The 13,407-nt window shown below is 45.8% G+C and overlaps 1 protein-coding gene across 1 annotated transcript in view; it reads right to left on the minus strand.

Annotated features, from left to right (window-relative positions):
• The window catches only part of FAM227A (family with sequence similarity 227 member A), a 66,457-nt gene that overhangs the window by 40,729 nt on the left and 12,321 nt on the right, over window positions 1-13,407 (minus strand). The window contains exons 7-14 of the mRNA XM_069491258.1: window positions 12,291-12,360; window positions 11,650-11,726; window positions 9,212-9,358; window positions 7,495-7,596; window positions 6,890-6,994; window positions 4,353-4,476; window positions 2,084-2,191; window positions 655-734 (exon numbers count right to left, since the gene is read on the minus strand). Of these exons, the coding sequence (XP_069347359.1) occupies window positions 655-734; window positions 2,084-2,191; window positions 4,353-4,476; window positions 6,890-6,994; window positions 7,495-7,596; window positions 9,212-9,358; window positions 11,650-11,726; window positions 12,291-12,360 (813 nt within the window). The remainder of the gene's footprint in view (window positions 1-654; window positions 735-2,083; window positions 2,192-4,352; window positions 4,477-6,889; window positions 6,995-7,494; window positions 7,597-9,211; window positions 9,359-11,649; window positions 11,727-12,290; window positions 12,361-13,407) is intronic.

Genomic DNA, 13,407 nt, shown 5'->3' on the forward strand with positions numbered 1-13,407 from the left:
GGCAGGGCCCTGCAGGTCAGTCTACCCCAAAGACTAGAGAAAGCCTTCTGGGGTGTGGAAGGTGTTTTTTATTTGGGCTAGAAGGAGGGTTTTTTAGGGTGGGGGGATAGGATAGGGTCAGGTGGTGAGGGGATGATGTAATTAGCTTTGCATTTTGGAGAGGCTGCCTGTGGGGAAGCTGACAGCCGGCGGGAGACCAGCTAGGAGCCTACTGCAGTAACGTGGGAGCTCAGACTAGGCTGGTGGGAGTGCAAGGGCAAGCGTGAATGGTGCTGGGAGGTATGTCAATGGAAACATCAGTAGGGCGGAGGAGGAAGTGGGTGTCAGGGATGACTGCCAGATTTCAAGCTTGCCATCAGAATTAATGGAGGAAAAAAGATATAAAAGCATCTCGCGCTGCAGCTTACTCTTACAGGTTGGTTCCTTCCCTGTCTCCTCCCAATCTCTGCATTTCTGCAGTTGCCCCTAGTGCTCCACTCACCCACAGGTGGTCTGGGGGCCTCGCAGGGCCCCTCGCTGAGAAGATGGGGTAGAATGGGGAAAGGGGGAACAGAGATGTGCAGCCAACAGGAGGGCACCTGAGCTCCGAAAGAACCCAGGATTTCCAAAGCTTATGGAGCTCCAGGGGGTCCAGGTCTGGGCCGCCCCACTTACCTGAGAGTGGTCGGACTTCTTGCTCTCCTCTGGCTTCTGGTAGGAGGTTATCTTACCAGCGAAGGAAAAGAACTCTCTTCCTAAGGAAGGGAAAAGCTGTTCTTTAGTTCCTTCTTGCCACAGGGCAATGAAGCTTGCAGACCAGGAGCTTTGGGATAAACTCTAGCCTCTCTGTTGACTCCACCTGCTGGGCAAGTTACCTCTCTGATCCTGTTCAAGAGTGTGCATACTGTCTACCTCCAGGGCTGATGAGCCAATTAAAGGCAATAATGTATGTGGATCCCTGTGCACAGGGTCAGCACTAAACCTACAGGAAAAAAAGTATTGGCTTCAAAAGAAAAACCAACAATTCAGAACCCTACAAAATAGAAATGAATAAATGTTGGGTTAAACGCTTAAAAAAGAAACTATCAAGTTCATAAACTGTTAAGTTTAATATTCGTTAAAAGATCACTAAATTTGAAGATAATTTATGGGTTAGATTTTTTTTTCACTTTGAAAAAACTCCTTTAGTGTGCATGATGACTACTGGGAAATCATATCTATTAGGGGGTCAATAAATGGAAATGCTTAAAAGGTAACAGATAAAAGTATCTGGCCCCGAGTAAGTGGTGGCTTTTGTAATTTGCAGCCAATAACTGCACCATCACCCTGCTCCAGGGGTTGCCAGGTGTTCTCTTCCTTTGTGCCCTAGACCAGGGTTTCTTAAACTGGAATGTGCTTCTAGATCACTGGGGATCTTGGCAAACTGCAGAATCTGATTCACTGGATCTGGAGAGATGCTGATGCTGCTGGTCCTCGACCAACACATTCTTCGTATCTCTGCTTAAATGCCACCTACTGACCTCCCCAGGGCTGGACTGGGTACCCCTCCCCTGCTGCCCCCACTCCACCCCCATCACAGCACCCAATGCCCTGCAGTATGACTGTGTGGCCTAGATCCTAAGGAGGGACGGTGCTTCCTCCTCGGCCCTGTTCCCAGTGTCGAGCACAGCGCCTGGCACACAGTGCTCATTACGTGTCTGTTGAGTTAAACAGTAACGTTGACCTTGGGCAAGTTGCTTCTCTGAACTTTAGTTTCCTCATCTGTGAAGTGGATTTAGTGTGTACTTCAGCAGGGTGTCCTGAGGATGAAATAAAATGGGCAGCGAACCCAGCACAGTGTCTGGCACATAGTAGACACCCATTAACTGGCATCTACTACTTGAATATAAAATCCCATACCCAGTATCCCAACAATTATGCATGTGGACTCTGACTGCAGCTCATAAGCATTAACACTTTGGTCATTTTGGTGGCTGGTTTGGAGGTACCTGAGAGAGAACCTGGCCTGAGGACGTCAATGCTGAGGCCCTCCCCTGCCTCAGTTAGATGATGGTCAGGTGTGGCAGCGGGCAAGAGGGGCAGGAGGCCATAGCTAGTGTCTTACCCCTTAACATTTTTTTCCTCTGTAGCAATAACTCTTCTCTCCGGATTCTCTCTGGATCCAGTTCCGAGTAGTCCCAACTCTCATAGATCTGTAGGCGAGGACGTGTACCTAAGAGGGAGTCGAGAGTGAGAAAGGACACGTCTGCGAAAGAGAACAGGAGGCAGGAACTGAGAACCAAGGAAGACAGAGGCCTTGGGACCCTCTGCTTCTCTAGGGAGGCTGGACTTCCAGCATCAGCACTGCTTCATGCTGGCCTCGTGGCCTTGGGAGAGGTTCTTCTCCAAAGGGCTTTGGTTTCTTCACTGGAAAACGGGGATGATGATGCCTGCCCTGCCTCACTGATGGCTGGGCGTGAGGGTCAGATCGCAGGGCGTGTGAGTCTGTGATGCACTATGCAAATGTGAAGGCGTGGCAGTTTTGTTTTCCTCTCTATCTCCTCTGTTCCTGAGGAAGCATGAGCTCCCTGAGGGCAGCGGCTGGGTCTTATTCATCCTTGCACTTTCGGGATTTACCACTGGACCTGGCACATAATTATAATAATACAGTAAGTGCTTAGAAAATGTTTGTTCAACATATCATCACACTTAGCTAAATGCTAGAAATGGGTTTTCCGTACATGTCTGATGGTGATGCTTCCAAGGATTATTTGAGACATTTGAGCCACTATGCAAAGCTGCTGGCTCCATTGGACATGGTAAGTGGGTAGGAAGTTTATTACCAGGGAGGAGTTGGGGGAAGGAGGCACAGCCTTGGATGAAAGGGAGAATAGGAAGGTGGAACAGCAAGAAGAGAAGAGAGTCGGAAAATGGGGGGCAGGATAGCATGATGGTCAAAGCCCAGCTGTAAAATGGCATAGGTTCTGAATGCCTGCTCCCTCATTCATTGGCTGTTGGACTTCTTTGGCCCTGCATTTTAAGAGGATTAAAAGGGTGTGTAGAAAATAGGTAGCACAGCAGGCCTGAGACGGCTGCCCTTAGAAAGGCCTGCTTGCAAGGCTGGCCCTTGGCTGCATCTGGAACCTTGTCTAGTAAGTTTTACACTGACATAAAACTTTCTCTAACTGATAAAGAGTGGCTCGTTGTGCCTACACGGTATGAACAGTAGAGCTTATGCTGAATACTTGCTTTGCTGGAACTATGCCACGTGATAGACAGAGGTGTCTACGTGACTACCCCAGTGAAAACCTTGGGCACTAGGGCTCTGATGAGCTTCCCTGGGCAGAGGCATCACACGTACGCGGCTACATTTTCACTGCAGGGGATGAGTGGGCTCTGCTTGACTCCCTGTGGGAGGGAGAGCATATGGAAGCGTGCATGTGGGTTGCTCCGCACTCTGCCTGACTCTTCCCTTGTGACCCAGCTGTGTATGCTTACCATGCCACTATAACAAATGGTGGCCATGACTACAATTATATGCAGAGACCTGTGAGTTCTTCTAGCAAATCTCCTAATGTGAGGGTGGTCTTGGGAGCCCCAACACAATAGGAAATGGAAAAAGTGCTTACTTAGTACAGTACCTAGTACACAGGAACCTCTCAATAAATAGTAGCTTTTAGTGGCCTTAGAAAATGTCTAGGCTGAGATAGGGGAAGTGGGGAAGGGAACTGGAAGGTAGCTGAAAAAGCAAGCATCAAGTTGGCATAGTGTGTGCTAGAGGGAGAAGGGTGCTACAGTTGCCACCTGGGGTCACATGGAGGGTGGAAGGGTGGGAGTATCCAACCAGCATACTACGTTTGGTTCCCTGAGTCCTGGGTCCATCATGGTCCATGCTGAAACTTTGTTGTTGTTGTTTTCTTTTCTTTAATTTTTGTGATTCTTTTTAATTTAAAAAAAAAATTTTGCCAGCTTATTTTTTTCTATTTTTAGTAGAGACAGGGTCTCACTCTTGCTCAGGCTGGTCTTGAACTCCTGGGCTCAAGTGATCCTCCCGCCTCGGCCTCCCAGAGTGCTAGGATTACAGGCAAGAGCCACCGCGCCCGGCCCGGTGCTGAAACTTTGTTATCTCCTTAGGAGAAGGCCCCTTGCTCTCTGCAGATGTAGTTGAGCATAAAAAGTAGATTAGGAAGGGATGGCCCAGCTATTTTGAGGAAGCAGAAAAATTCATGTTCCTTGGGGCTCCAACTACCCACTTGCCTTTCTTTAATGTTAAGGAGAGAAAAGGAAGACTGCCTTGACGAAGGAGTGCTATGGCAAACAATTACATACCTAGGCTCTGGTGGAAAACGTTTTTCCAGAATTGCTTTCCCCAGTAGAAAAGAGTCCCCTCTCACCTGTAATCCACAGGTTTATGGTGTTGCAGATGTCAGACTTGAATTCATGTGTGTTGAACCAGGACTGCGGGAAGCAGCAGCAGAAGCTGGTATACAGGCCTTTGCTCAGAAGTGACGGCAGCCTCTGGGGGGCAAGCAGAGCCCGGGAGACATTGTTAGTACTTCCACACCCAGACTTCAGAAAGGATCTGTGATAAAACGCTTTACCCAACACCACGCTGCCTGCCTGTGCATAAGGGAGCAATTTCTGTCTTTGGCGGCCTCTGCGTCTGGGGGAGCTCCCTACCCGAGGATCACTCCTAAGCATCCTGCCATGCTTGGCTAGCAACCTTCTGCCTCTCCCAGCATCTCTTCATGTGGTCTGTTCCTCAGCCTCTTCTGCAACTTGGCCCAAGAATAGCCAAGAAGATAATAAGATATATTTGACCTCCTCATATTATTATCTCCCAAAGGCAACAGTAAATACTACTTATTGGGTGGTTTTTTTTTTTTTTTAATGTACAGGTGTTATTGTTGTTGCTTCTTAACTATGGTTGAGCTCAAATTATACATTTATATCTGGTTTTATCCACTTAACATCATAATATAAGCACTTCTCTGAGTTATTATAAACTCTTTGGGATTTTCTTCCAATAGTGACCTTCATAATATTGCACTGAGTGGGCATATCAAAATTTACTTAAACATCTCCCTTCACTGGATATTGTTTCCAAGATTTCACATTAGAAATTATGCTGAATAGTTATATTTATTTATTTATTTTTATTTTATTTTATTTTATTTTTTTGAGACAGAGTCTCGCTTTGTTGCCTGGGCTAGAGTGAGTACCGTGGCATCAGCCTAGCTCACAGCAACCTCAAACTCCTGGGCTTAAGCAATCCTACTGCCTCAGCCTCCCGAGTAGCTGGGACTACAGGCATGTGCCATCATGCCCGGCTAATTTTTTCTATATATATTTTTAGGTGGCCAGATCATTTCTTTCTATTTTTAGTAGAGACGGGGTCTCGCTCTTGCTCAGGCTGGTCTCGAACTCCTGACCTTGAGCCATCCACCGCCTCGGCCTCCCAGAGTGCTAGGATTACAGGCGTGAGCCACCGTGCCCGGCCTAGTTATTTTTATTTATTAAGCTATCTCAGTGCCTGGCACATAGTAGGCAGTCAAAAATTTGTTGAATGAATAAATGCATAAATGAAAGCAGCTCCTCCTGTACGTTAGATCATGTCCTCCAGAGGACTGTATGATGACAGTAATTATAGCAGTTATGATATACTGAGGGCTTAGTGTGTGCTGGGCAATATGTCAGGTACCTCACAAACATCATCTCATTTAATTATCAGAACAACTCAAAGAGGTGTTATTATCCCCATTTTATGGATGATGAAACTGAGGCACAAAAAGCCTAGATGACTTGTTTAGGGGTCATTAAACTGGTGTAGATGCCTTTTGGCATGATTATATCAATTCACTTCCCACGCAGACCATGAGAAGGCCATTTCCCTTCATCCTTAACCACCTTGGGAATTAAATTTTTTTGGTTTTCTTAAAGACAGGGTCTTGCTATGTTGCCCAATCTGGACACAAACTCCTGGGCTCAAATGATCCTCCCACCTCAGCCTCCCAAGTAGCTGGGACTATAGGCGCGCGCACCACTGTGCCCAGATATACTTTTTAATCTATACAATCTAACAGTGAAGGGGAATATCAAATTATTATTGTTTCAACTTGCATTTTTGATTATTGTTAAGGGTGAACTTTTTTTCCACTCATGCTTCTTCCCTGGTGAATTTCTAGTTTATGTACTTTGTCCACAAGTCTGTGGAGTGTTTAATTTTTTCTTATTGATTTCTAAAAGTTCTTTATATTGTGTGACATATATGCTACCAATAGTTTTGCACAGTTTGTCATTTGCCTCTTAACTTTGTCTATAGTAATTTTTTAAAAAATTTACATAGTTTATTAGTGTTTTCCCTTATGGTTATTTCTTCTGGGTCCCATTTAGAAAGTCCTTCCTCACCCCCAACTCATGTATATTCACTTATATTTTCTTCTAGCAATCTTTTAAGTACACACACACAAACACACACACACATATAGATACACACACACATAAAATGTATATACGTATATTCACATTTTTAATTTTAAAATTACATGCTTATTTAAATAAAACAGAAATATAGAAAATAGAAAGGAAAGTCTCTTATAACCTCACTCCCAAGAGATAAGCATTGCTAAGCATTTGGTAAATATTTTTCCAAGTTGTTTTCTATTTACAGGCACATATATATACATATATATAAAAGTACAGAGTTGTATAAATTGCTTTTTCATGCAAAACATATCATTACATCCTTCCCAATCAGCATATATAGCTCTACTGTATTTTTTGTAACTGCTGCCTTATAAGTCAGTGTATGGGTTATCATACAACTTATTAATTATTCTCTTATAAAAAGAATGTCTAGGGCATTCTCTATGCATCAGAAGTGAATAGAAATCTAATGAGATTTTTTTCCTAAATAGTGGTTGATACTCACTTTCAGGAGCGCCTCTTCATAGTGGGACCTGGGTACACGAAACAAAAGGAAGGCGTAGTGCTGAGCTATCCGGTCGAACAGCTTATTCTGGACCTCCTGGTTTGGCTGCCGGGAATAGAAATGAAGAAGGAATCACTAGAGTCCCTTGTTGAAATAGTCAATGGGCTGGGATTCTTAAATGAGTATTGCTTTCATTTTGAGGAATCTTGTTCTCAAGATATTCAACCTCGTATGCTTTATGAAATAATGCACTTTCTTTTTTGTACGGGATTTACAAAGCATGTACACAGAGGCAGAGTGTTGAAGAAAGCACCCTAACTCTGGCCCAGCAGGTCCTGAGTTGTACTTTTGACCCTGCCCTTGACCAGCCACGTGACGTGGACCAGTTCTCCTAACGCTTGGGGAAGCCACAGGACACTGTGTAGTGGCTGAGGCACGGAATGTATGGGGGAGGAATTGGGTGGGGAGGGAACACGGTGACAGATGAGGCTGCAGGGGCACTCCACAGGATCAGAGGGGCTTGTAGCCTATGTTAAAAAGGTTGGAATTTGTTCCATAGAAATATAACTTAAGCAAGGGAGAGAAAAAATCAGATTTGTATTTACCTGGTACCTCTCATGAAATATCCACCAGAAGCTATCCAGCCACATGGCTCTTGGAGAAGGAGAAGAGAGAAACTTCTCTAATTCTCTCTCTGAACAGAAAGCCTTGAAAATGAACAAAATTCGCATTGTTGTTGTTGTTCTTGGTCTTTTCTAAAAACACAGGTGCCGCTCTGTTACCATTAAGAAGCACAAGGAGAGCTTGCTCCCGCCACGCTCCTGGGCACGGGGTAAGGGCTCCTTGGCACTCCCTTGGCCACCCTGCATGGCCAGGCAAGCCTCCCCCATGAGGAAGGTGCTCTCTCTGCCCAGCTCTTGGCTTTATCTTTTTCACCATTCCTCGTGTTTCTTTGGACAGGCAGTCTAGTGGTGCCATTAAGAGCATAGGCTTTGGTACCAGACTGCCTGGATTCAAATCCAGCTCTTTCCCTTATTGGCTGTGTGATCTCGAGCAAAGTTATTGAACCTCTCTGTGCTCAGTTTCTTCATACAGCAAATGGAGATAACAGTCCCCCCAGTGATGCCTATTAAGCACTTAGAACAGCGCCCAGCACTCAGGAAACACTCGATAGAAGTGTGCTAGTTCCTGACTATTCATTCACGCACACTCCTGCTCCCTTTCAGAAAGGATTTCATATCAGCTCTTCAACAAATATTTATTGAGCACCTACTAGGCATACTGAGCGACTGGGTCCCAGGAATGGTGGGGCAACTAGTTTAGGAGCAGAAGAGACAATGACCAGAGCTGCTTGGGTCACCGGCGTTGTGCGATGGTGAAGGGCGAAGAGGCACAGCTGTGCAGCTGCCGGGCCATTTCCGGGGCCTCCTCTTTTCTCCGTCGTCGAGCAGCCAGCACCCATCTCCCATACGCACACAGGTCCTTCTGGGCCTTGGGAGACCCCCTGCTGTCTCTCTAAGGAACCTAGTGTGCTCCAGTGCGCAGATCTCCAAGGGAGTATACACACTCCAAGGGGTGTGGAAAGAAAATGTTCTAACTAATGTGTACTTAAGAGAGAAAACAAGGCCGGGCGCGGTGGCTCAAGCCTGTAATCCTAGCACTCTGGGAGGCCGAGGCGGGTGGATCGCTCAAGGTCAGGAGTTCGAGACCAGCCTGAGCAAGAGTGAGACCCCCTCTCTACTAAAAATAGAAAGAAATTATCTGGCCAACTATAATATATATATAGAAAAAATTAGCCGGGCATGGTGGCGCATGCCTGTAGTCCCAGCTACTCGGGAGGCTGAGGCAGTAGGATCGCTTAAGCCCAGGAGTTTGAGGTTGCTGTGAGCTAGGCTGACGCCACGGCACTCACTCTAGCCCGGGCAACAAAAAGCAAGACTCTGCCTCAAAAAAAAAAAAAAAAAAGAGAGAGAGAGAAAACAAATCAAGCTTACTAATATGCAATGCAGCAACTGACAACAAAACAAGTATATCATTTATAAACAGGCATATATCTGTGACGGTGTGTACTCAAACATTTTTCGCTAGTAGGATACATGAGGAAAACAGTCTGGAGACGGTTGCTCTGGTAGAAGGAATCTAGGTTTTGGAGTGAACTTGGGCTGGGGCTCCTAGCTCAGCTCAGTCATTTGTGTGTGGCCCTAGGCAAGTTCCTCAGTTGCTTCTGGGTATGAAAGGGGGACACCTGTGTCTGCCCCGGGGGAGTTGCCAAGTTAGGGCAGAGCTGCCCGTGGCTGGGCGTGCTGCCTGCTCTTTCCTCACCTTGCCACTGAGCGTGTTTTTCTCAGCCCGGACCACGTTGCCCACCATGTCACAGAAGTCCACTCCATTTGGAAGCTTGGTTGGCTTAGAGCTGTCGAATTTGGGATACCGGTACAGCTCTGCCAGCAGATTTTTATCCGCTGTTTTCTGAAGCAAAAGAGCAGAAGATGAAAACGAGGACCATCATTTTACCTTTTAAAACAATAGGACACTTTCCCCTTTTAATTAGGAAGACAATGTCACAACCTGGTAGAATGCTGAGAAAATGATGGGTACTTATGATCCCATACCAAATACCTGTGCACATTATTTCTGTTTTGCCCCCCACAGTCATTGAGCAAATCATTTTATATATATAATATAGTATATGTACATATGATTTTTATGTCCTGTTTTATCCACTTTAGATGTTTCACATAGCTATGTTGTCTTCAAAATTATCACTTAAAATGACGTATCCTATTAAGAAGATGTGCTATAATTTAATTATCTACTCTGATTACTTTCAGTTAATATTTCTGTCATTAATAACTTGGAGCAGGCCGGGCGCGGTGGCTCACGCCTGTAATCCTAGCACTCTGGGAGGCTGAGGCGGGCGGATTGTTTGAGCTCAGGAGTTCGAGACCAGCCTGAGCAAGAGTGAGACCCCCATCTCTACTAAAAAAAATAGAAAGAAATTATCTGGACAACTAAAAAATATATATATAAAAAATTAGCCAGGCATGGTGGCGCATGCCTGTAGTCCCAGCTACTTGGGAGGCTGAGGCAGTAGGATCGCTTGAGCCCAGGAGTTCGAGGTTGCTGTGAGCTAGGCTGACTGCATGGCACTCTAGCCCGGACAACAGAGTGAGACTCTGTCTCAAAAATAAAATAAAATAAAATAAAAATAACTTGGAGCATATAGTGTTTTTTTTGTTTTTTTGTTTTTTTTTTGAGACAGAGTCTCTCTCTGTTGCCCAGGCTAGAGTGAGTGCCGTGGCGTCAGCCTAGCTCACAGCAACCTCAAACTCCTGAGCTCAAGCGATCCTCCTGTCTCAGCCTCCCGAGTAGCTGGGACTACAGGCATGCGCCACCATGCCCGGCTAATTTTTTCTATATATATTTTTAGCTGTCCATATAATTTCTTTCTATTTTTAGTAGAGATGGGGTCTCGCTCTTGCTTAGGCTGGTCTCGAACTCCTGAGTTCAAACGATCCGCCCACCTCGGCCTCCCAGAGTGCTAGGATTACAGGCGTGAGCCACCGCGCCCGGCCAGGAGCATATAGTGTTATTCCACTTTGGGGTTATTTATGTAGTACGAATTTCACAAAATGGTAATATTGGATCAAAGGATATGACTATATTTATGGCTTTTAATATGTATCATTAAATTGACTTTTAGAATAAAACTAAAACACGATGACTATAAAAAATGTAAAAATACAGAAAAGTAGAAAGAGGAAACCAATCGCCACCACGCAAAGGCACCTACTGAAACATCTGGATGGCCCGGATGGCTTTCTAACTGGGCTATGGCCATCGGCGGTGGCAGACAGCTCGGTGACTCCCTGTACTGACTCACAGTCAGACCACCTGAGTCATGGCAGCTCCGCGTGTGCTAGCTGTGCCTCCCTGGGCAGGACATGTAGACCTGCTTGGCTACCATCAGTGGACAGTATGACAGTCTCGTTGTAGACTCTCAACCATTAGGCATGGTGCTGTTTTGGGATTTCCTAGGCTAAAAGGTGTAAAAAGGGTAATAACAACATATGGTTTCATATTCTCCAGTGTTTATAGGTGTGAATACATACCACCTGGGTGGTTTAAAGAACAAGCTGAGGAGGATCTTAACTGGGGTGACTGCGAGGTGGGGCCAGATTGCTGCGGGGGAGGCAGTGGAGAATGCCTGGCCTTGAGTCAGAGGACTGAGCAGGAAGCTGGGTCTGCCATTAGCAAGCTGCACAACCCTGGGCTTACTGCTCCCAAATCTCAGCTTCCTGGGGCAGCTGCCTTGAGGGCACCATGAGCAAGGGGTGTGAAGCTGCCTCGAGGGCACAAAAAGCAAGGGGTGTGAAGCTGCCTTGAAGGCACAAAGAGTAAGGGGTGTGACAGAGCAGCCACCAGGTCGTGTGGCTGGCCCTTTGGAGCTTTGCGGCACAGCAGCCCTTAGCTAGACCTGAATGCATTGTCTCTAAGGGGAAACACCTTCTAAGTTCCAAAAATAAATAGACACATGGCAAGAGTCCCCATTCTGAGGTTGAGATCAGCTCTGACCTTTCAAGGGTGTCATGAGAAATTTTAGAGTTATCAAAGTATGTTAAAATCCTTTTTTAAAAAGGAACTCTGTGATTTTCCTTCATAATCACCACCCGGGCACCAGGTACCCCTCCCCAGGAACAAAATCTATTTCATGCTCAGCAGAAACCATTGAGAAACAGACTCAGCAAGCGATCCCTCACCCGCTTTGTAACGTAAGATTTGGCAATCCTGAATTCCGTGCCTTTGCAGGAATACTGTGATTTTCTTTGTCTCTGGACTGCAGACGAATGGAAGAAGAGAAAGAAATGAGTATCCACAGGGTCTGTCCATGGCTGTGCAATAATTATAACTGTGATTTTTCATTCAACCTGAGCTGCCAGATGACACTCATACTACTAGTCTCGTAGATCCCAACTGTGTCGCTGACTTATTAAGACCCCCTGATCTGCTTAGGCCGCTTGGTCCAGAGAAACGGCAGGGAGGAGTGAACAAACTGTGGCTTTAGGTAAGTTACTTCCCACCCCGCAAGCCTGTTTCCTCATCTACAAACTAAACTGGATGGTACCTAACCCCCAGGTAGGGGTGTTATAAAAATTTAACAACGGAGTTTGATGAAAGCACCTGATGTCACATAGTGTCACATAGTAGTAGGTGGTCTCTAAATGGTACTGTCCCTCCCTTCTTCCTTGCCCAATGTCGAGAAGTCAGATTTAAGGCTCCTTCAGAATAAGATAAGGATATCCTCATCTGAAACTCTGGATTCCTACTCAATTGCATTTTAGATACTAAAAAAACTAAACCCCATGAAAACACCATCAAGGCTACAAAAAATGATTTTTGCCTCTGTCTCCCGGGCTGCCGTGACTTTTCTCTCTTAAAGCCTTCTTCTCCAACTCAAATCTCTCAATTTCCTTCAAAAATCAGAAAAAAAAAAAAAAAATGGAGCATTAGGGATTAATGCAAAGCCTGGAGGAGGGGTGGGGTCAGGGACTAGGCCTCTTTTGCTGCTGCACAAAAGGCCTAAAGCCAAGTTTGTGGCCTTGTTGTCTTCCCCCTAGGTGGTAGGACCCAGTGGTCACCAATGTCACTGACATCATCCCCTTTAGTGTCACCACCAACACATCCCCCGCCCCCCACCTCCACCCTCTCACACTACCCTTCCTGCTGGCTACACCTCTGAGGAGTACAGGACTTGGAACAGGATTCCAATCACAGCCCCCCAGGGTTACAAGCTATTGTTTAACCTCTCTGTAAAGGGGGATACCTACCTTCCAGGTCCTTATAAGGATGAGAGATAAAGTATCTAATGTATTTAAAAACACTAGCACAGAGGCTATCAGATAGGACCTGTTCAATAAGGGGTAGCTATTACCATTAATCATCATACCCTTGACCTTTCAAGAGAAACTTCTCTTGATCTCTGACTCCTCCCCAACCCCCCACCCTCTAACTCCCTGAAAAGGAAAGAAAGAAAAATGCATGTCAGTGACCCACAAGTTGTATCAGTTGTCAACCAAGAGTCTAGCAATGTGCTGGGATAACAAAAAAATATGATTCTGTGTTCTTGCCCTTAGGGAACTTGCAATCTTATTTGGAGAGCCAAATTAACACACATGGAACAATTAAGTGCTAATTTGCTGCATTTAAGATTCAAACAAGTGAGATCAGTATGGGCTGGAGTAGCCACAGAGGACTGCCTGGAAGAGGTGAGCATGGGTGTTGTGGACACATGATGAGGCATCACTTTCCTCAGCTTGATAAACTGTGAAATGCCTCTCCAGGCTTCCCCCACCTTTCTCCTGAATCAGCACTCCCCAGTCCACTGGATATGTGTGCAGGGGCGTGTGTGTGTGTGTGTGTGTGTGTGTGTGTAGGGGTCACATTGGTAAGTCCATGTATTAACATTGTTGCTCCAGTTAAGTGAGGTAAGGCACGGTGAATGAACTGGATGGGTGTGT

Source organism: Eulemur rufifrons, chromosome 16 (genome assembly GCF_041146395.1).
Source record: "Eulemur rufifrons isolate Redbay chromosome 16, OSU_ERuf_1, whole genome shotgun sequence".
NCBI classification, from domain to species: Eukaryota; Metazoa; Chordata; class Mammalia; order Primates; family Lemuridae; genus Eulemur; species Eulemur rufifrons.